The sequence below is a fragment of the Oncorhynchus clarkii genome, chromosome 5 (genome assembly GCF_045791955.1).
Source record: "Oncorhynchus clarkii lewisi isolate Uvic-CL-2024 chromosome 5, UVic_Ocla_1.0, whole genome shotgun sequence".
In the NCBI taxonomy this organism is placed as follows: Eukaryota; Metazoa; Chordata; class Actinopteri; order Salmoniformes; family Salmonidae; genus Oncorhynchus; species Oncorhynchus clarkii.
Genome location: NC_092151.1, coordinates 11,714,188 through 11,738,480, shown reverse-complemented (window position 1 = coordinate 11,738,480; position 24,293 = coordinate 11,714,188). Strand labels below are relative to the sequence as shown.

Here is a 24,293-nt window from a genome sequence, read left to right as displayed (position 1 = left end):
ACAGGCCTAGCTCAGACGTCGGCATGTGAAACCCTTGACTGCGAACTACAGATATAGGCCTAGCTCAGGCGTCGGCATGTGAAACCCTTGACTGCTAACTACAGATATAGGCCTAGCTCAGGCGTCGGCATGTGAAACCCTTGACTGCTAACTACAGATATAGGCCTAGCTCAGGCGTCGGCATGTGAAACCCTTGACTGTGAACTACAGATATAGGCCTAGCTCAGGCGTCGGCATGTGAAACCCTTGACTGCTAACTACAGATATAGGCCTAGCTCAGGCGTCGGCATGTGAAATCCTTGACTGCTAACTACAGATATAGGCCTAGCTCAGGCGTCGGCATGTGAAACCCTTGACTGCTAACTACAGATATAGGCCTAGCTCAGACGTCGGCATGTGAAACCCTTGACTGCTAACTACAGATATAGGCCTAGCTCAGGCGTCGGCATGTGAAACCCTTGACTGCTAACTACAGATATAGGCCTAGCTCAGGCGTCGGCATGTGAAACCCTTGACTGCGAACTACAGATATAGGCCTTGCTCAGGCGTCGGCATGTGAAACCCTTGACTGCTAACTACAGATATAGGCCTAGCTCAGGCGTCGGCATGTGAAACCCTTGACTGCGAACTACAGATATAGGCCTAGCTCAGGCGTCGGCATGTGAAACCCTTGACTGCTAACTACAGATATAGGCCTAGCTCAGGCGTCGGCATGTGAAACCCTTGACTGTGAACTACAGATATAGGCCTAGCTCAGGCGTCGGCATGTGAAACCCTTGACTGCGAACTACAGATATAGGCCTAGCTCAGGCGTCGGCATGTGAAACCCTTGACTGTGAACTACAGATATAGGCCTAGCTCAGGCGTCGGCATGTGAAACCCTTGACTGCGAACTACAGATATAGGCCTAGCTCAGGCATCGGCATGTGAAACCCTTCTGGATGGAAACTCTTAAGAGCTTGAGTGCCTCTGCTTCATTTCCCACATAACAACACATCCCTGATACGTGCCATGTCCCACGACAGTGGTTTGAGGTTTTGCTCACATGAAAGCCTTTCAGTGTTTTCCACAAGTACCTGGAGTAGCCAGCCTTAATAGAAAATGTAGCCAGCCAAGCCTCTTGGGTTCGGAAACTTTTACTGAACGACCTACATTTTGGTTGTTTCTTGTACATTCTAATGCCTTGATTCCATCAGAAATACACAGCTAAATGAATATACCTTCCAAATTGGAAAAAGTAGTTGTGGTATTATGTAGAAGGACATGACTTTACAATTAACATGTATGAAAATGGATGAATTCAGTGTATTGTTAGTGGTTTTGCATATTGTCTAGGCTTATATGATCAGGATAATTTTCTAAGTAAAATAATATTAAACATGTTTGAACATTTAACCTGTCTTCTCTTGAGATTAAGGTCTTATTTACATGTTTACTGCAAGATTGAATTGCCACAATGGTGTTGGTTCTTGCCACAATGGTGTTTCTTCTTGCCACAATGGTGTTGGTTCTTGCCACAATGGTGTTTGTTCTTGCCACAATGGTGTTTCTTCTTGCCACAATGGTGTTTGTTCTTGCCACAATGGTGTTTGTTCTTGCCACAATGGTGTTTGTTCTTGCCACAATGGTGTTTGTTCTTGCCACAATGGTGTTTGTTCTTGCCACAATGGTGTTTGTTCTTGCCACAATGGTGTTTGTTCTTGCCACAATGGTGTTGGTTCTTGCCACAATGCTGTTGGTTCTTGCCACAATGGTGTTGGTTCTTGCCACAATGGTGTAGGTTCTTGCCACAATGGTGTTGGTTCTTGCCACAATGGTGTTGGTTCTTGCCACAATGAAATGTGGCTGCTATATGAAACACGCAAAAGAAAATAGATGAATGTGCCGGGAAACAAAAATATGACCAAGTGGATTTTAGAAGGAGCACAAAGAAATGTAGGTGCACAATGAAAGTATTTGAGGAAGAGTGTTTTTGTGATAAGAAATGACTAAAAGTGAATGAATTAAAGGTTTTTGGGGAGTGTTCAATGCTCAATAAAATACAATGTATTTTAAAATATTTCAATCACTTGGGTGAGACAACATTTTTAAGGGGCGGCGGGCCTTTGCCGTGGTAGAGGTAGGATTCCCATGTTTGTCTGAGAGATGAGGTTCACCTGGTATGCGAGGTTGTTTAAGGGGCGGGCGGGCCTTTGCCGTGGTAGAGGTAGGATTCCCATGTTTGTCTGAGAGATGAGGTTCTCTGACATCCCTTTACTAGTAGCAGGCACTGTTGCTGCGCGTGAGGTGGGATATATATTATATATTATTATATATATATTATATATTATTATATTTTTTTATTTTTTATTCACCTTTATCCAGTTAAGCTAGTTGAGAACAAGTTCTCATTTACAACTGCGACCTGGCCAAGATAAAGCAAAGTAGTGAGACACAAACAACAACACAGAGTTACACATGGAATAAACAAAACGTACAGTCAATAACACAATAGGGAAAAAAAGAAAGTCTATATACAGTGTGTGCAAATGGCTTGAGGAGGTAAGGCAATAAATAGGCCATAGTAGCGGAGTAATTACAATTTAGCGAATTAACACTGGAGTGATGGATGAGCAGATGGTTATGTGCAAGTAGAAATGCTGGTGTGCAAAAGAGCAGAAAATTAAATAAAAACAATATGGGAATGAGGTAGATTGGTTGGGCTATTTACAGATGTGCTATGTACAGCTGCAGCGATCGGTTAGCAGCTCAGATAGATGATGTTTAAAATTAGTGAGGGAAATATAAGTCTCCAGCTTCAGCGATTTTTGCAATTCGTTCCAGTCATTGGCAGCAGAGAACTGGAAGGAAAGGTGGCCGAAGTAGGTGTTGGCTTTGAGGATGACCAGTGAGATATACCTACTGGAGCGCGTGCTACAGGTGGGTGTTGTTATCGTGACCAGTGAGCCTCAGCTCAGGCGGAGCTTTACCTAGCATAGACTTATAGATGACCTGGAGCCAATGGGTCGAGCGACGAATATGTAGAGAGGGCCAGCCGACTAGAACATACAGGTCGCAGTTGTGGGTGGTATAAGGGGCTTTGGTGACAAAACGGATGGCACTGTGATAGACTGCATCCAGTTTGCTGAGTACTGTATTGGAAGCTATTTTCTAAATGACATCGCCGAAGTCGAGGATCGGTAGAATGGTTAGTTTTACGAGGGTATGTTTGGCGGCGCGAGTGAAGGAGGCTTTGTTGCGAAATAGGAAGACGATTCTAGATTTAATTTTGGATTGGAGATGTTTAAGATGAGTCTGGAAGGAGAGTTTACAGTCTAGCCAGACACCTAGGTATTTGTAAGAATATGTGGAATATAACATGTCAGGACCATACAGAGTAGTGATGCTAGTCGGGCGGGCGGGTGCGGGCAGCGAACGGTTGAAAAGCATGCATTTGGTTTTACTTGTATTTAAGAGCAGTTGGAGGCTATGGAAGGAGTGTTGTATGGCATTGAAGCTCGTTTGGAGGTTAGTTAACACAGTGTCCAAAGAAGGGTCAGATGTATACAGAATGGTGTCGTCTACGTAGAGGTGGATCAGGGAATCACCCGCCGCAGAGCGACATCGTTGATATATACAGAGAAAAGAGTCGGCTTGAGAATTGAACCCTGTGGCACCCCCATAGAGACTTCCAGAGGTCCGGACAACAGCCCCTCGATTTGACACACTGAACTCTGTCTGAGAAGTAATTGGTGAACCAGGCGAGGCAGTCATTTGAGAAAGCAAGGCTGTTGAGTCTGCCGATAAGAATGCGGTGATTGACAGAGTTGAAAGCCTTGGCCAGGTCGATGAACACGGCTGCACAGTAATGTCTCTTATCGATGGCGGTTATGATGTTGTTTAGAACCTTGAGCGTGGCTGAGGGGCACCCATGACCAGCTCGGAAACCGGATATGGGACTATACGTAGTTCTTTACATAGAAATAAGAAATCATTCTTATTTCTACAGTTATGTGTGTGATTTAACTACAACCTATGAAACAAAATGACAGAATTGTGTGTGGTCATTCTTACATTTTTCAGGTCGCACACATCTATTTTTAGGCGCATATTCAAGTAAAGTAAACCACAACGCGATTGACTGCAACCAACCACAGCGCACACAAATCACGCAGCCCACAGGTACCGGGAGGCAGGACAGACAGCAGACTGTCAAACCAGCAGTGTTTCCCTGTCATCACTCGCTTTGTGACTGACAGGCACCTGTTCTATCAATAGATCGCTAGAAGAGGACTTGTCTGAATTTTTTTGACTAGCGAATTGATAAGTAGCCTAGTTAAAGCTGCAATATGTACATAGAAATATGAGTTATAGATCTGTCATTCTTATTGAAAGTCTAAGAAGCGGTAGATCTGTTATTCTATGTCCGCCTTTTCTATGCTTCCCGGTCTTACTTTCGGTTTTGTATACTAGCTTCAAACGGTTGAAAATACAATATTTTTTGTTATGGAAAATGTATTTCACAGCGGTTTAGATGGTACAATGATTCTCTACACTATACTTGCTTATTTTGTCACATAAACTGAAATTAGGTGAACTAGTAGAATTTTAGCAACCGGGAAATGGCGGAGCGATATCTGCATAGTGTACCTTTTTAATTTAAGTGAATAAAGTAGGCGCTAGTGGAAAACACAGGAGATCTAGTTGATGCGTCCAGAACCACAGAAATAGAGGAAGACGTGTCACATCAGCTTGCTGCATTTTATCAAATTGCCTGGGCCAAATTAATGACTATAATTATATGACATTTGCATCATTATTTTGTGCTTTGTAGGATAATAAAGTCAACAGTACATGCACATAAACCTTCTTCAGGCCTCATGCAATTAAAACCAATATTTATTTAGTTTCTTCAGGTGTGCTCTAGCAGGGCTGGATCAAAAACCTGCAGACCAGGTAGGAGGGTTGGCCACCTCTCTGCTAAACCGTTGGTTTTGTGGTGTCCACTGTCCACAGCTAGCCTTGACTGATAGACTTGCCTCTATCTCGTTCTCTTTCTCTGCAGAGGGAGACCCTGCTGAGACAACTGGAGACCAACCAGCTGGACATAGACGCTACTCTGGAGGAGCTCAATGTTCAGCAGGAGACTGAGGACCAGAACTATGGCATGTGCGTATTTGCTAACATGCAGGCAGGCTTACACACACACACACACACACACACACACACACACACACACACACACACAGAGAGAGAGAGAAAGAGAGAAAAACGTTGAACACACAGACAAACACAGATGCCAATAACCCATCTGTTTCTCGCGATCAGCTACTGCAAATGTATAAGAGCATTATAAAGGTTAATATGATCATTAAAATCACTGTATATTTCCTTGTAAATACTTTGTAAACAAAATGTTGATTTAAATTATATGTTATTATTCATGATCAAATCTGCTGTTTTGACCTCTCCAGTTTCCTGGAGATGATGGAAGCCAGAAACAAAGCTGGCTTCAGCTCCCCGGGGGGCCCTTCCAACGGCCAGAGCCCCTCCTCAGGCTCCCAGTCCCCCATCGTCCCGCAGAGCGGGCCCTCTACTCCTGGGGCCTGTCCCAGCCCCTGCACCCCCCAGCAACCCCCTCTCCCACCCCAGCCCCTAACTATATCCAACCCTATCCCCAGGTCAGTTCAGGGTCCCCCCTCCTACACCAACCCTAACCTTAACCCCTGTCCCCCTCTCCAGAACACTGCACTCCCTAGGGGTCCAGGTTACCCACAGCAGCCCCCGGCCCCCCAGCCGCTGCCCCCAACCCCTCAGGGGCTCCACCATGGGGGAACCACACCTGTCCCGACCCCCCAGTCACCCAGTGTCACCCAGGCCCCCCCTGCCCAGAAGAGAGGCTTCATGTCGCGCCTCTTTGGATCAGCCACCTCTGAGGCTCCTGCTGGTGAGTGTTGGAACCACACTGAACAATGATATAAACGCAACATGCAACAATTTCAAAGATTTTCCAGAGTTACAGTTCATATCAGGAAATCAGCCAATTAAAATAAATAAATTAGGCCCTAATCTATGGATTTCACATGACTTGGCCAAGGTTTCCATCATCAAGCTAGGTTTCCATCATCAAGCTAGGTTTCCATCACCAAGCTAGGTATCCATCATCAAGCTAGGTATCCATCATCAAGCTAGGTTTCCATCATCAAGCTAGGTTTCCATCATCTAGCTGGGTATCCATCATCTAGCTGGGTTTCCATCACCAAGCTAGGTATCCATCATCAAGCTAGGTATCCATCATCAAGCTAGGTTTCCATCATCAAGCTAGGTTTCCATCATCAATCTAGGTTTCCATCATCAGCTGGGTATCCATCATCAAGCTAGGTATCCATCATCAAGCTAGGTATCCATCATCAAGCTAGGTTTCCAACATCAAGCTAGGTTTCCATCATCAAGCTAGGTTTCCATCATCAAGCTAGGTTTCCATCATTTAGCTAGGTTTCCATCACTATCTAGGTTTCCATCACTATCTAGGTTTCCATCACTAGCTAGGTTTCCATCATCAAGCTAGGTTTCCATCATCAAGCTAGGTTTCCATCATCAAGCTAGGTATCCATCATTTAGCTAGGTTTCCATCACTACCTAGGTTTCCATCACTAGCTAGGTTTCCATCATCAAGCTAGGTATCCATCATTTAGCTAGGTTTCCATCACTATCTAGGTTTCCATCATCAAGCTAGGTATCCATCATTTAGCTAGGTTTCCATCACTACCTAGGTTTCCATCACTAGGTAGGTTTCCATCACTAGCTAGGTTTCCATCACTAGCTAGGTATCCATCACTATCTAGGTTTCCATCACTAGCTAGGTTTCCATCACTAGCTAGGTTTCCATCACTAGCTAGGTTTCCATCACTAGCTAGGTTTCCATCACTAGCTAGGTTTCCATCATCAAGCTAGGTATCCATCATTTAGCTAGGTTTCCATCACTATCTAGGTTTCCATCACTATTTAGGTTTCCATCATCAAGCTAGGTATCCATCATTTAGCTAGGTTTCCATCACTATCTAGGTTTCCATCACTAGCTAGGTTTCCATCACTAGCTAGGTTTCCATCACTAGCTAGGTTTCCATCACTATCTAGGTTTCCATCACTATCTAGGTTTCCATCACTATCTAGGTTTCCATCACTATCTAGGTTTCCATCCAATTGGTTACAGATTTTAATGTGAATATTCTAAAATCCACTTAAAAACTATTTGAGCATTTTCCTACCAGAGATATTTCTTATTGCGTATAAACGGCTGTGCGTGATGACGTAGTGCACATAAAAATAACTTTTCAATTCCCATGTAACGAATAACATTTTTCAATTAAGTTAAATGGGTTTCCATTGCATTTTCAACTCTAATGATGGTTTTGTCACAAATGTGTTGTGTTATATAGCGAATGTGCCCTCCCTGGTATTGGCATGTGCTCTTTAGCCAACAGTTCACAGATACAGTGCGGTATATGCTGGCCTCACGTGCGCATGGGAAATAGGAAACTGGGACCTAGGAAGTGGTAATTCCGGCATGATTTGTGTTCAAGTGATTTTGAAGTCGGAACAATCCTTCAACCAGAATGATTTTACCTAGCTTGATACGCTTGCAAACATTGCTTGTAATAAAGTTAGTTAGCTTGCTTAGCATTGACAATATGGTTCGAATAGCTACATTATCCATATTGACAAGGTTGTAATTATAAAACATTTACTTGTTTAAAACTTTTAGTTGAGAAGGTCAGTGGTGAAACGTCACAACCCGGGCAACAACATTTTCTCTGAGTTTCCCACTTGTAATTACGACTTGGAGGGTCATTAAAGTGACATTTCCAACTGGGTACTAGGAGCTTCAGATAACTCCGATAGCATGTGAATGTGGCAGTAGCCGACCTACTTGATGAGATTATTATAGACAAAAGAGCGATATTAGTGGGAGAGGAATTGAGCATTTCTGGCACAGTTCATATTACTGACACAAGAACATCCCACCATGTCTAGCGTAATTTCTTTTGTCGACATTTGAAAAGTTTACCGGGAAAAAACGTGCCCTTTCCATCAGGCCTGTTGTGTACTTCACTCGCATAAAAAGGTTGGAGTGTAACCTGGTTAATGTCTATAAACTCAAAATAGCAACCAGTCTACTAATGAATAATGCCTACCAAAGGTAAGAGGAAGCCATTTCAGAAGTGATCACTTTGTCATAATGTGATTGAATCAACAGTCATACACATTAACTGGCGTGAAATCCTTTGGGATAGAGGAGGATCTTTTTGATTTCCATTTTGGTTTATTCATTGAAAATGACATGCTTGAAATAACGTGGCAGCTGCACGAGGCAGCAGCACGAGGCAGCAGCACGAGGCAGGCAGCTAGAGGCAGGCAGCTAGAGGCAGGCAGCTAGAGGCAGGCAGCTAGAGGCAGGCAGCTAGAGACAGGCAGCTAGAGACAGGCAGCTAGAGACAGGCAGCTAGAGACAGGCAGCTAGAGACAGGCAGCTAGAGACAGGCAGCTAGAGACGGGCAGCTAGAGACGGGCAGCTAGAGACGGGCAGCTAGAGACAGGCAGCTAGATGGTTTTCCATTGAATTCTCATTCACATCACAAACTAGCACTATGCCAATCAAGCGCAGAAAACAAATACTGTTTGAAGCCAGGTCTGGTATCCGTACCACCCATTATCATCACCACCATGTTGAGGCGGTAGGTAGCCCAGTGGTTAGAGCATTGAACTAGTAACTGAAAGGTTGCAAGATTGAATCCCCAAGCTGACAAGGTAAAAAAAATCTGCCATTCTGCCCCTGAACAAGGCAGTTAACCCACTGTTTCTAGGCCGTCATTGAAAATAAGAATGTGTTCTTAGCTGACTTGCCTAGTTAAAAAAAGGTTAAAATAAATAAAATGTTCATCCTTCCTCTCCCACTCTTCTCTCCTCAGATGGCACAGACGAGAAGGTGCGGAATGTGGATGACTTTGTTCCCGATGTGGGCACGGCCCGTAGCTTCCCGGAGGAGGGGGCTGCTGCCAAAGCCAAGGAGAAAGCTGGAAGAGCAGGCAACATGGACAGTGACAGGTAGGTCCTCACTCCCTAATCATCTCCATGATCTTCTATGACCCATGTCCAGGCTTGTGGCTTTGGATAGGTATACAAGTAAGTGTGGAAATAAGGACTTTTTCAATATTTGGACTACTTTGATAGGCTGGCCAATCCTTCACCTGGAGAGCAACTGGAACAAGATCAAACTCTCCCTGTGTACTAGAACACGTTTCTAATGATCATTGTGTAGTGAAGAAGATCTACCGTTGCTGTGCAGTTCAGACACCCACAGTCAATATGTTCTTCAATATAGTGGAGGTGAATGTATTTCAGCTCTATCTTAAAGGGGCATTTCAAACATGTTCATCCTCTCTAGCACATCTCTAGCACCAACCCAGCTTCAACATATGTGAAAAAAGATAGAGGAAGATAATGGTTGCGTCATGTGATTTTTAACCAATTATGAGTAGGCTTTGCCTATCAAGACATTTTCCTTTAATGTGCTTGGTGGGAGGAGGATGAGGGGAGGAGATGTCGCGGAGGAAAGGGGTGAGGGGTGAGGGGAGGAGACGTCGCGGAGGAAAGGGGTGAGGGGTGAGGTTTTTGTTTCCGTCAGGTCTCCTCTGCTCAGAATCTAGGTCATTCATCACTCATTTCCTAGAGAGAGAGAGAGAGAGAGAGAGAGAGAGAGAGAGAGGGAAGGGTGAGAGAGAAGGCACTTTATTTTATTGGATAAGTCTTAAAGGAGCGATCTGCAGTTGCTACGTCCATTTTTTGGACAGAAATTGTTATCTGTGTATATTCATTCTTGAAGAGTATTACCTTATGAATGCCTCATCACTTCCCATCAGAACCCAAAATGTAAGCTTGTTTTCCTCCAATGGTTGTAAACAAAGTAATTGTAAACAAACACTGTATAGCTTCAATACATGGTTAAAATGATCATTTTGATGGTCAGTTCTTGCATGCATAGCTCTTTCTATGAATTTGAGTGTGGTTACATTTCTCTAGCCCCATCCCTTAGCTTTTGTCGGGAAAAGTTATTTGTTAATGTACATCTAAACTGCGGATTTCCCCTTAAGACAGTCTTACGTTATAGAAATGTGAAAAATCGGTCAGATTCCTGCGTTGTATAATGAAGGGAATCAACTTGAGCTTGAATTTGTAGGAGAGGATTGTCCTACAAGGGCCGTTTGCTATTTTGGAAAATGAGAAATGAGGCTTGAAGTGCTTTGATGTTAGAAGATTAACTTAAAATGATGAAGTTAAAAGGAGAAGTGGAGAGTGGATGTGAGACACACACACACACACACACACACACACACACGATAGCTTAGTGCTAATAATAAACAACTCTCTTTCACTGAATCAGTCTTCAGGGCTGACTTTTTGAACTGTCATTCTGGTTAAGATTTGAATGGAGCGTAGCATCAGATTATCAAGTAAGTGTGTAGATAATGGCAAAATAAGTTATTGTTAATGTAATGACTTTTCGAGAACATCCCAGTAGGCTATAACTGGATGATGTAATAATATATGAACAGATAATGCAATAATGTTCAAATCAAATCAAATGTATTTTTCACATTCACATGGTTAGCAGATGTTAATGCGAGTGTAGCGAAATGCTTGTGCTTTAGTCACTGTTCATTTCATTAACTGTAAGTAAAACAATAGTAGTGGGGCTCCTGTAGTTGAACCTTTTGTCCTAGCGCAGCTGAAATACTGACATTAGCAACGTTACAGACGTTAACCATGTTATAAGCCTACATCTTATCCAGCTCATGTGCTACATTTCTTAACATAATTCTAACAGAAGGTTTAAAGCACAATTCTACAGGTGTCACAAACAACATTAATACAACTTTTTTGTTTGTTAAATGGTTAGAACATCAGACTAAACAAGAGGAGCTTCAAAGTCCTGCATTTGGAAATGCATTTAAAACGGTGTGACTTTTCCAGCAGGTGTTGCTTAATGGGGTATCATTACTCAGACGCATACTGATTTAAAAAAATTAGAATCATTGAAAGTATTTTTTTGTGTTGCTTGGCCCATCATATTGCTCATGTGTTGGTTATTCTTACATCAGGACATCAGAACTTACCACGTCTCTCTCTGTCCATGTTTTACAGTGACGGTGAGGGCCGAGGGGGGAACCCCATGGTGTCAGGGTTCCAGGACGATTTTGCCCCAGATGAGCTGTGCCAGTCTGTGCCCAAATCTGTGCCCAAGGCAGCCACCGTCCCCAGCATGGGCATCACCCTGACCAGCGATGAAGAAGATGAGGGGACGAAGGAACTTAACGTCGTCCAGGACGGTGGATCGGACAGAAGGAGGTATGGGTGGGAAGAGAACTTGAATTGCATAACCTCAGGTTTTTCCTTAAGGTGCTAGTATTATACAGTATGTAGATAGAGATTGGTGTAGTTATTGGTCAATAGAGATTGATGTAGTTATTGGTCAATAGAGATTGATGTAGTCATTGGTCAATAGAGATTGGGTGGTAGAGATTGATGTAGTCATTGATCGGAGGAGATTGATGTAGTCATTGGGCGATAGAGATTGCTGTAGTCATTGGTCAATAGAGATTGATGTAGTCATTGGTCAATAGAGATTGGGTGGTAGAGATTGATGTAGTCATTGGTCGGTAGAGATTGATGTAGTCATTGGGCGATAGAGATTGGGTGGTAGAGATTGATGTAGTCATTGGTCGGTAGAGATTGATGTAGTCATTGGGCGACAGAGATTGGTGTAGTCATTGGTCAATAGATATTGGTGTAGTCATTGGTCAATAGAGATTGATGTAGTCATTGGTCAATAGAGATTGGGTGGTAGAGATTGATGTAGTCATTGGGCGATAGAGATTGACATAGTCATTGGGCGGTAGAGATTGACGTAGTCATTGGGCGACAGAGATTGATGTAGTCATTGGGCGACAGAGATTGATGTAGTCATTGGGCGATAGATATTGGTGTAGTCATTGGTCAATAGAGATTGATGTAGTCATTGGGCGGTAGAGATTGATGTAGTTATTGGTCAATAGAGATTGATGTAGTCATTGGTCGGTAGAGATTGATGTAGTCATTGGTCAATAGAGATTGGGTGGTAGAGATTGATGTAGTCATTGATCAATAGAGATTGATGTAGTCATTGGGCGATAGAGATTGGTGTAGTCATTGGTCAATAGAGATTGATGTAGTCATTGGTCAATAGAGATTGGGTGGTAGAGATTGATGTAGTCATTGGTCGGTAGAGATTGATGTAGTCATTGGGCGATAGAGATTGGGTGGTAGAGATTGATGTAGTCATTGGTCGGTAGAGATTGATGTAGTCATTGGGCGACAGAGATTGATGTAGTCATTGGGCGGTAGAGATTGATGTAGTCATTGGGCGATAGAGATTGATGTAGTCATTGGGCGGTAGAGATTGATGTAGTCATTGGGCGGTAGAGATTGATGTAGTCATTGGGCGGTAGAGATTGATGTAGTCATTGGACGGTAGAGATTGATGTAGTCATTGGGCGGTAGAGATTGATGTAGTCATTGGGCGGTAGAGATTGACGTAGTCATTGGGCGACAGAGATTGATGTAGTCATTGGGCGGTAGAGATTGATGTAGTCATTGGGCGGTAGAGATTGATGTAGTCATTGGGCGATAGAGATTGATGTAGTCATTGGGCGGTAGAGATTGATGTAGTCATTGGGCGATAGAGATTGATGTAGTAATTGGGCGGTATAGATTGATGTAGTCATTGGTCAATAGAGATTGATGTAGTCATTGGGCGGTAGAGATTGATGTAGTCATTGGGCGATAGAGATTGATGTAGTCATTGGACGGTAGAGATTGATGTAGTCATTGGGCGGTAGAGATTGATGTAGTCATTGGGCGGTAGAGATTGATGTAGTCATTGGGCGGTAGAGATTGATGTAGTCATTGGGCGGTAGAGATTGATGTAGTCATTGGGCGGTAGAGATTGATGTAGTCATTGGGCGATAGAGATTGATGTAGTCATTGGGCGGTAGAGATTGATGTAGTCATTGGTCAATAGAGATTGATGTAGTCATTGGGCGGTAGAGATTGATGTAGTCATTGGGCGATAGAGATTGATGTAGTCATTGGGCGGTAGAGATTGATGTAGTCTTTGGGCCATTTTTACATCAGCAGTTGTCACAAAGTGCATATACAGAAACCCAGCCTAAAACACCTAAAAAACCCAAAGAGCAAGCAATGCAGATGTAGAAGCACAGTGGGTAGGAAAAACTCAGGAACCTATGAAGAAACCTAGAACCAGGCTCTGAGGGGTGGCCAGTCCTCTTCTGGCTGTGCCGGGTGGAGATTATAAAGGTACAAGGCCATTAAGGCCAGATTGTTCTTCAAGATATTCAAATGTTCATAGATGACCAGCAGAGTCAAATAAGAATCAGTGGTTATAGAGGTCAGCACCTCAGGAGTAAATTTCAGTTGGTTTTTCATAGCCGAGCATTCAGATGTTGAGACAGCAAGTACAGTAGAGCGAGGAGGAAATTGAGAGAGAGAGAAACCGCATGTCTGGGACAAGGTAGCATGTCTGGTGAACAGGTCAGGGTTAACTTATTGATGTTATCATGCATCTTTTCATATTTAGATCTGTATTGTGCTTTCTGATCAGATCCTCCAACGCTTTGAAGACTCTCAACAAGACCGGAGAAGCCAAGAAACCAGCAGGCTTAAAGATGTCGTCCGATCCCGTCTCATTCCTGAACCCGACCCTAGCCCCGGTGCAGTCCATGCGGGCAGGCAAGAAGAAGGGAGGGGATGAATCCTCCCACTCAGACCAAGAAGCTCCAGGGGACGATCAGATGCTCTCCTTCGTCATGGATGAACCAGACTATGAGGACGAGGAGTTTGAGAAGCCCAAGAAAAAGAAGGTGCCGTTACAGTAGACTGCTCTGTTACAGTAGACTGCTCTGTTACAGTAGACTGCTCTGTTACAGTAGACTGCTCCGTTACAGTAGACTGCTCCGTTACAGTAGACTGCTCTGTGCTCCGTTACAGTAGACTGCTCCGTTACAGTAGACTGCTCTGTTACAGTAGACTGCTCTGTTACAGTAGACTGCTCTGTTACAGTAGACTGCTCCGTTACAGTAGACTGCTCTGTGCTCCGTTACAGTAGACTGCTCCGTTACAGTAGACTGCTCCGTTACAGTAGACTGCTCTGTGCTCCGTTACAGTAGACTGCTCCGTTACAGTAGACTGCTCCGTTACAGTAGACTGCTCCGTTACAGTAGACTGCTCCGTTACAGTAGACTGCTCTGTTACAGTAGACTGCTCCGTTACAGTAGGCTGCTCTGTTACAGTAGGCTGCTCTGTTACAATAGACTGCTCCGTTACAGTAGACTGCTCTGTGCTCTGTTACAGTAGACTGCTCTGTTACAGTAGACTGCTCTGTTACAGTAGACTGCTCAGTTACAGTAGACTGCTCCGTTACAGTAGACTGCTCTGTTACAGTAGACTGCTCTGTTACAGTAGACTGCTCTGTTACAGTAGACTGCTCCGTTACAGTAGACTGCTCTGTGCTCCGTTACAGTAGACTGCTCCGTTACAGTAGACTGCTCCGTTACAGTAGACTGCTCTGTGCTCCGTTACAGTAGACTGCTCCGTTACAGTAGACTGCTCCGTTACAGTAGACTGCTCCGTTACAGTAGACTGCTCTGTTACAGTAGACTGCTCTGTTACAGTAGACTGCTCTGTTACAGTAGACTGCTCCGTTACAGTAGACTGCTCTGTTACAGTAGACTGCTCTGTTACAGTAGACTGCTCCGTTACAGTAGGCTGCTCTGTTACAGTAGGCTGCTCCGTTACAATAGACTGCTCCGTTACAGTAGACTGCTCTGTGCTCTGTTACAGTAGACTGCTCTGTTACAGTAGACTGCTCTGTTACAGTAGACTGCTCAGTTACAGTAGACTGCTCTGTTACAGTAGACTGCTCTGTTACAGTGGACTGCTCTGTTACAGTGGACTGCTCTGTTACAGTGGACTGCTCCGTTACAGTAGACTGCTCCGTTACAGTAGACTGCTCCGTTACAGTAGACTGCTCCGTTACAGTAGACTGCTCCGTTACAGTAGACTGCTCTGTTACAGTAGACTGCTCCGTTACAATAGACTGCTCCGTTACAGTAGACTGCTCTGTGCTCTGTTACAGTAGACTGCTCTGTTACAGTGGACTGCTCTGTTACAGTAGACTGCTCTGTTACAGTAGACTGCTCTGTTACAGTAGACTGCTCCGTTACAGTAGACTGCTCCGTTACAGGAGACTGCTCCGTTACAGTGGACTGCTCCGTTACAGTAGACTGCTCTGTTACAGTGGACTGCTCCGTTACAGTAGACTGCTCTGTTACAGTAGACTGCTCTGTTACAGTAGACTGCTCTGTGCTCTGTTACAGTGGACTGCTCTGTTACAGTGGACTGCTCTGTTACAGTGGACTGCTCTGTTACAGTAGACTGCTCCGTTACAGTGGACTGCTCCGTTACAGTGGACTGCTCTGTTACAGTAGACTGCTCTGTGCTCTGTTACAGTAGACTGCTCTGTTACAGTAGACTGCTCTGTTACAGTAGACTGCTCTGTTACAGTAGACTGCTCCGTTACAGTAGACTGCTCTGTGCTCTGTTACAGTAGACTGCTCTGTTACAGTGGACTGCTCTGTTACAGTAGACTGCTCTGTTACAGTAGACTGCTCTGTTACAGTAGACTGCTCCGTTACAGTGGACTGCTCTGTTACAGTGGACTGCTCTGTTACAGTGGACTGCTCCGTTACAGTAGACTGCTCCATTACAGTAGACTGCTCTGTTACAGTAGACTGCCCTGTTACAGTAGACTGCTCTGTGCTCTGTTACAGTAGACTGCTCTGTTACAGTAGACTGCCCTGTTACAGTAGACTGCTCTGTTACAGTAGACTGCTCCGTTACAGTAGACTGCTCTGTTACAGAGCACAGAGCAGTCTACTGTAACAGTAGACTGCTCTGTTACAGTAGACTGCTCTGTTACAGTAGACTGCTCTGTGCTCTGTTACAGTAGACTGCTCTGTGCTCTGTTACAGTAGACTGCTCTGTTACAGTAGACTGCTCCGTTACAGTAGACTGCTCCGTTACAGGGGACTGCTCCATTACAGTGGACTGCTCCGTTACAGTGGACTGCTCTGTTACAGTAGACTGCTCTGTGCTCTGTTACAGTAGACTGCTCTTTGCTCTGTTACAGTAGACTGCTCTGTGCTCTGTTACAGTAGACTGCTCTGTGCTCCGTTACAGTAGACTGCTCTGTTACAGTAGACTGCTCTGTTACAGTAGACTGCTCTGTGCTCTGTTACAGTAGACTGCTCTGTGCTCTGTTACAGTAGACTGCTCTGTTACAGTAGACTGCTCTGTTACAGTAGACTGCTCTGTGCTCTGTTACAGTAGACTGCTCTGTTACAGTAGACTGCTCTGTTACAGTAGACTGCTCTGTTGCAGTAGACTGCTCTGTTACAGTAGACTGCTCTGTGCTCTGTTACAGTAGACTGCTCTGTTACAGTAGACTGCTCTGTTACAGTAGACTGCTCCGTTACAGTGGACTGCTCCGTTACAGTGGACTGCTCCGTTACAGTGGACTGCTCTGTTACAGTGGACTGCTCCGTTACAGTGGACTGCTCCGTTACAGTGGACTGCTCCGTTACAGTGGACTGCTCCGTTACAGTGGACTGCTCTGTTACAGTAGACTGCTCTGTGCTCTGTTACAGTAGACTGCTCTGTTACAGTAGACTGCTCTGTTACAGTAGACTGCTCTGTGCTCTGTTACAGTAGACTGCTCTGTTACAGTAGACTGCTCTGTTACAGTAGACTGCTCTGTGCTCTGTTACAGTAGACTGCTCTGTTACAGTAGACTGCTCTGTTACTTAAGTAGACTGCTCTGTGCTCTGTTACAGTAGACTGCTCTGTGCTCTGTTACAGTAGACTGCTCTGTTACAGTAGACTGCTCTGTGCTCTGTTACAGTAGACTGCTCTGTTACAGTAGACTGCTCTGTTACAGTAGACTGCTCTGTGCTCTGTTACAGTAGACTGCTCTGTTACAGTAGACTGCTCTGTGCTCTGTTACAGTAGACTGCTCTGTGCTCTGTTACAGTAGACTGCTCAATCCTCTCATCCCCTTCTATTGGGTTGATTTGAAATGTAGAAGAAGGTGTCCATTACTTTCCAGACACAGGGCCTTCTGTTCTCGTTGACTGTTTTCTCATATATGTGATAGTGGTAGGTAGATATGTGTTTTTTCTATAGTGGTCATGTTTACATGCACAGTAATAATTGGATATTAAACTGATTATAGTAGGCAGATTATGCAATAGTCAGTAAACACCTTACTCTCGTTATTTTAATGGGCGTAAGATCGATTTAAACTCTTGGTTTTCCAAGTAATCTTTTTTGAGTTATTAGGATATGTAAACACCTTAATAGGCGTCTCAACTGTGTGTTTGATCTGTGCTTTCATCTCCTCATTGAGGAACGAGCCTTTCTCTTTAGTGCAGGTGTATGTGTCTTAGAAGTGGTTTTCACATACAAACTATATGTCTGAACTCAGAATCAAATATGTTTCCCAACAATAACACAGTCACTGTGGTAGAACCTTTATTTCCATTGGTGATTTCCTGCATTTATCAGCGTGCCATCAACTAACCTGATTTCAGATGTGTCCATGTAAACAGGATTATTAGGAAAAAATCATTCTTCTTGCATAGCATGTAAACGTTTTAATCAAACTATTACATTAATCTGATTATCCACAATAATCGCATGATTGTGTGCATGTAGCCATACTCAGTGATTGACAGAATGAGAACTTTGAATTTATTTTACAGTAGTTAGACCTATGGGTGGCAGCCTTTCTCAACCTAGTCCTCAGGGCCCATATATTTGGCTGGGTTTAGAAATGCTGATTTAGACTGAATGTGAAATAGAAAAGGTCCATCTATTGTAACAACCGCTTTCTCCTACTTTCTCTGTCACCTTCTTCCTGTCTTTGTCCCCTACTCATTCTCTATCGCGCTCCTCTTCTTCCTGTCTTTGTCCCCTACTCATTCTCTGTCGCGCTCCCCTCCCTTCCTGTCTTTCCATCTGTCTTTGTCCCCTACTCATTCTCTATCGCGCTCCCCTCCCTTCCTGTCTTTCCATCTGTCTTTGTCCCCTACTCATTCTCTATCGCGCTCCCCTCCCTTCCTGTCTTTCCATCTGTCTTTGTCCCCTACTCATTCTCTATCGCGCTCCCCTCCCTTCCTGTCTTTCCATCTGTCTTTGTCCCCTACTCATTCTCTATCGCGCTCCCCTCCCTTCCTGTCTTTCCATCTGTCTTTGTCCCCTACTCATTCTCTATCGCGCTCCCCTCCCTTCCTGTCTTTCCATCTGTCTTTGTCCCCTACTCATTCTCTATCGCGCTCCCCTCCCTTCCTGTCTTTCCATCTGTCTTTGTCCCCTACTCATTCTCTATCGTGCTCCCCTCCCTTCCTGTCTCCCCTTTACCAAGCAGCCTTCGGCTGTACTGGAGGACCTGAAGCTGGTCCAGCCCTCTGTCCTCCCGATCAAGAGCGACGACCTGGACCTGTTTGGACTGGGATTCCAGGATGTGGCGCCCAAGAGCAAGGAAAGCAGTGAGGACCAAGATGGTGAGCAAGGTTCCGAAGCAAAGTCATTGGAAATCATTGGAGTCATGATCACTCTTCTGGACTAGTGTGTCTGTGTGTTTTATACTTTCACAGTTTGGGTATATGTATTGGTAAAACAAATCAGAGTTGTCTTAATTTTGCTAACTTGTCTTGCAGACCGAGAAAGTAGATCCTCAATAAAGGACAAGAAGAAGAAGAAGAAGAAAAACAAAGAGGTAAGGTGAAAGGAGATGAGTCATCTTTACACCCTGTTTGTCATCCTCAGCCAATAGTAACCACACGTCTGCTCCTTGCAGGAGGACGACAAAAGCAGCAAGAAACGACACAAACAGAAGAAAAAGGAGGAGTCAGGGAGCGGGGACGAGAAACAGAAGAAAAAGAAGAAGTCAAAGTCGACCAAGAAAGCCGGAGGCGTGGTTGACGACCTGGAGTCTTTCCTCGCCGGAGACGTAGACTACGAGGAGATGTAGAATATCCCCCCCCAGCATCCAATCAGGACTACGTACTACTTCAGCATTCTAGGGTCAGGATGTAGCCATGAAGACGAGAGAATGCGTCGACTGACTGGCTGAGTGATCGAAGACTGCATATCTCATTGGGTGATTGTTATTCCCCACTTCCTGACGTTGTGGGGCCTCTACAGTGGTTAGATTTTGATCATTTGTGATTGACGTTGTTTGTTTTGCTTACCCTTTTACTGTACATGCAACACTACCGTCATACAACAACACTACTGCAAAACTGTAGCTGGTATATCCAGGTTTTGAGTTTACGCTCAAGAGGACAAAACCACTATTACTGTGATGTTTCCACGGTCGAATACACTTGGGTACACTCACTGCAATGTCTTTGCTATTCCATTTGTCTTTTTCCATTGGGACTGCTTTCTGGGAAAGTCTTTAGAACTGACCCTAGTACGGAGTTGTGACTATTTCTATTTGGGAGCGCTCTCCTTTACACTGACCAGTGTTCAGGAGTCGGGGGACGTGTGTGCATTCATTATGAATTATGTTCAACATTGCTTCAGCAGCGATATAAATGTTATTTATGTTTATCTGGTGTTGGCTTTTCGAACTATGACTATGTCTAGGTACAGTAGGAGTTTGTGAGTGTTTACTAAACAAGACATTTTGGGAGTTTCTCTGAACTAATTCAGCAAATTTCACTGTGCATGATCATTTTGTTTTGGTTTGATGTCAATGCCTTAAAGAAAGGGTTAATTTAACACTGGAAAGGGTTACTTTAACACTGGAAAGGGTTACTTTAACACTGGAAAGGGTTACTTTAACACTGGAAAGGGTTACTTTAACACTGGAAAGGGTTAATTTAACACTGGAAAGGGTTACTTTAACACTGGAAAGGGTTACTTTAACACTGGAAAGTGGCGATATGAATGCCTTTTAGTAGTAGAGATCTGATTGTTCAATGATGAGGTCATTCTGGCAAAACACAATGCAAGGGAAGCCAAGATACGATGTTTTTTTCCCAACCTGCTGTTCTGTTAAGTCATGTTGTTGTTTTTACTATGGGGCAGTTGTACAATGTCATTTGACGTTTTTTTCTAATTTCTTCCGTTAACCAAATGATGTGTTTCTTGAAGACATGTTTTAATATTTCTGTGGTTACCTGTAACTTTTACACTAGTTTGCTTGGATCCTATTTCTTGATGTTGCTGAGCACCATGTGGGATGGTTTTGCTGTGTAGAGTGATATCTCATAGCCCTTACTGAACTTGTTTACTTTACTGTAGGGGAGTGTGGAAGTCTGCTAGTCAGTCATAACTACACACTACTATCTATCTACACTCCGATCCAGGGGATGTTTACAACAAAGTAAATGGCCTAAAGCTATTCATTCCACCTTAAGTCCCCTTAGAAAGAATTGACAAACTATCAGGAATGTATTTAGATATCATACAAGTATGCATTGTTACCATTCCATATTTATTTTGAAATATTAAGAACATATTTTTGGACATTAAACAAATCCCATGTTAATATATCCATTATAGAAAAGTATATGCACAAATATTTATTCATTCATTTGTACTGCATATTTCTCTGTGTGTTTTTACCTTGCTCCTCTCTGTTGTCTCTAAAATAGGTATTATGGACTGTCTTTAAAAGAGACACTACATATCCAATTCCACCCAGCCATCTAGGTGCCGTGACTGCAGTTTACTGCTAGTTAGGTATCCTTACCACTGCCTCACTGTATATCATCAGGGAGAACATGCAACATTTCCAGACTGTGTATCGGAACCTACTGTACATCAATAGAACTCTTACTTACATCAATAGAACTGTTTCATCAATAGAACTGTTTCATCAATAGAACTGTTTCATCAATAGAACTGTTTCATCAATAGAACTGTTTCATCAATAGAACTGTTCCATCAATAGAACTCTTACTTACATCAATAGAACTGTTTCATCAACAGAACTGTTTCATCAATAGAACTGTTTCATCAATAGAACTGTTTCATCAATAGAACTGTTTCATCAATAGAACTGTTCCATCAATAGAACTCTTACTTACATCAATAGAACTGTTTCATCAATAGAACTGTTCCATCAATAGAACTCTTACTTACATCAATAGAACTGTTTCATCAACAGAACTGTTTCATCAATAGAACTGTTCCATCAATAGAACTCTTACTTACATCAATAGAACTGTTTCATCAATAGAACTCTTACTTACATCAATAGAACTGTTTCATCAACAGAACTGTTTCATCAATAGAACTCTTACTTCCATCAATAGAACTGTCCCAAGAGACGGCTCTGCGAGCGTTTGTTGAATCAGGTAGACCTCTAGTTCTGTCTTTCCCTGACCGCTCATATATCCTTGGTTCTCTCTGGTTGAAGGCGGTATACTCTGGGGACACCGGGGTCTCCTCAGACCTTATCCCCTCTTCTGGCTTAGTCCTCTTTCTCACCCTAGGGAGTGATGCCATTTTTTGCTGTAGCCTAACCCTCCCAGCTGGCTTGACGGGAGGGAACCCAATGTGGCGAGGTGGACTCCCAGGCTGACCATGGGGTCATCCTCAGTGTTTCCCCCTCATGCAGCTGTCTGCCTGTCAGGCTAGCTGCTAGGCCAGGGCACCCACCCCTACCGCTCACTATGGAGCAAATCCTAACTTCCTCTCCAGTCGAATAATGTCAGTTGGTGTCCTGTTGACATTAACGCATGACTAAGTGAACATTTTGCTTAAGTGGAAGTTAGGAGTCACCCCTATGAAAGTAAAATCCCAGGCGAGCCATGTCAACTCGTCAAATAGTCCCTGTGCATGAGCGTCACTGTGAGAAACAACAACACACCTGGCTGTACCACTGTAGAATTAGAATTTGTAGAACAGACATTGTTAGTGCATACATTATGGAGGAATAGTGTCTTTTCTAGGCATTCTAATTCTGTGTTTATGTAATATAACCCAGTCCTACTCAGACCTGTTTTGTTTTTTGGTGGTTGATTTTGTTTCATTGAATTATTCTGCTTTTTGTTCAATGATGTGTGAAGGAATTTGTTTTGATTCATGTAGATCAAACCAATGCAACTTTTTGTTTACTGCTTTTTCTGTGGTATGATGTCTTCTGGGTAAAGTTCAAACAGGAACCATCCAAATCATGCAAACTGCCAGTGAAATGTGGCAACAAGCGAACTTGAGATTGCTGTTACCTCTTGGTTACATCTTCCAAAAAATTCCACCTTGATTGTAAATGTAATATCCGTTGTGCATTGTCTTCATCTTGCTCCCTGCATATTGTCTTTGTTTAGGTAGTTGTGTGTGTATAGTTGATTGAACTGTTGGTTGAATTTGGTCTGTTTATGTGTATGCATCTGAATATATTGAGAGATGGTGGGCAACTGGGGGGGGGGAGAGATTATTTTGACATTCCTCTTATGCATCTAAGTGATAAAATTGTCTAATAAATGCAAAAATACTTTCATTTTTTTGCCACAAAATTTCATGAATTGGCATGTTTGTAATGACCAGAGTTATTTTCTAAACCTTTATTTTACAGTACGTAGTCTGTTTTATCACCAGACTATAATGGAACAATCAGCTGAAATACAGAAACAGATATAGCAGTTGTAAGACCTATGTAACAACAGTTGTAAATACTATATTTTTGTGACACCTAAATGTAAAGTGGGATATCTTTTCAAATAGAACAATAATATATATATTTTTTTCTGCTCTCCAGAAGCCGTACTTCTGGTTTCAGGTCTAAAATATCTACATTCATTCAGATGACCAAAACATTACACTTACACACATTGTCATACCGTTGAAGGGACAGTTCAGTATAATGTTTCTAAACTGGCCCTTGTTTTGTATCCATTGCTCCCAAAAGGTATGTTTTCTCTGTAGCCACTGGGGGGCAGTGTGATAAAATAGATGAATGTTTCTAAACTGGCCCTTGTTTTGTATCCATTGCTCCCAAAAGGTATGTTTTCTCTGTAGCCACTGGGGGGCAGTGTGATAAAATAGATGAATGTTTCGACAGGTCGTTCACCTCAAGGCCCAGTGTGTGAAATACACGGGTGCATTAGGTTCTATAGAGCACTGGATTTCATAAGTGCCAAAGTGCAGTGATATGAATATACTAACTCTCAATGACAAATTACTCGCATTAAAGACAATGTAACTTTCCAACTTTTTTGCAGGTCAAGTGAAAGAGACCAGTTGGTTTGATAATTGGTAGTTCTGATATCTATACATGTACTGTGTGTCCATGTATTGCTCATTGAGGAATTGCTTTGCCTATGAAGGTTTTCAGTTGTTTTTCTGTGAAGCTCATAGGACGTGTTACTTAGCAACAGGGTTGCCATTTCAATTCCAGTCAATTCAGAAAGTAAGCCAAATTCCAAATCCAAACTTTCCTTATTGAAATGCATTGAAAAGAATTGGAATTTCCATGTACTTCCTGAATTGACTGGAATTGACCTCAACCCTGCTTTGCACCACTTCACAGCAAAACTCCATTATTTTCTGTCAACATATTGTTGCAGTATTATCTCCAGCCAGTATGGTCAATCACACGGGACTAACATTGCATTGCAATTCATTCTTATAAGTGTACGGCTTTCATGCAAACCTCTGAAATCCATTCTCTGTTATTCTAAGATGATTTGTTGATATAATCTGCAGTGAAGTGAACTAGATGAACTGTATGCTTGTCCCAGGCGATATGCTGCGAAAAATATATGGTGCATAAAGCCATACAATATAAAATGTAATTGAGAATTATGAAGTTGATTTTCTTACGGTAATGGAAATTGTTTTCTATATGTCAAGTGCAAGACCTGGCTTAACATGTTTTGAAACACATGAACACCCTGTATACATGACTCCCAGGTTAATCTCATAATAGTACATTTCTCAGAGTGGAGATTTCATGGTTTTTATCATCATTGTCATGAAGTGTATGCCGTTTTCACAGTGAGATGGTTATACATGGTCAGACCTGACAGAGCCACACCTGCAGCAATTAAGAACCTGTCAGCTCATGATGTACTTCTCTGAGAACTCTCTGCAAAGCTTTGTCTGTCTTTCACGCTCGCTCTCGCTCT

The 24,293-nt window shown here is 43.1% G+C and overlaps 1 protein-coding gene across 1 annotated transcript in view; it reads left to right on the top strand.

Annotated features, from left to right (window-relative positions):
* Positions 1-19,361, top strand: part of LOC139408342 (rab-like protein 6) — a 36,538-nt gene extending 17,177 nt beyond the window's left edge. The window contains exons 10-17 of the mRNA XM_071152103.1: positions 5,045-5,148; positions 5,454-5,926; positions 8,949-9,084; positions 11,182-11,385; positions 13,697-13,955; positions 18,575-18,713; positions 18,870-18,928; positions 19,010-19,361. Of these exons, the coding sequence (XP_071008204.1) occupies positions 5,045-5,148; positions 5,454-5,926; positions 8,949-9,084; positions 11,182-11,385; positions 13,697-13,955; positions 18,575-18,713; positions 18,870-18,928; positions 19,010-19,183 (1,548 nt within the window). The 3' untranslated portion in view covers positions 19,184-19,361. The remainder of the gene's footprint in view (positions 1-5,044; positions 5,149-5,453; positions 5,927-8,948; positions 9,085-11,181; positions 11,386-13,696; positions 13,956-18,574; positions 18,714-18,869; positions 18,929-19,009) is intronic.
* The last annotated feature ends 4,932 nt before the right edge of the window (positions 19,362-24,293 follow it).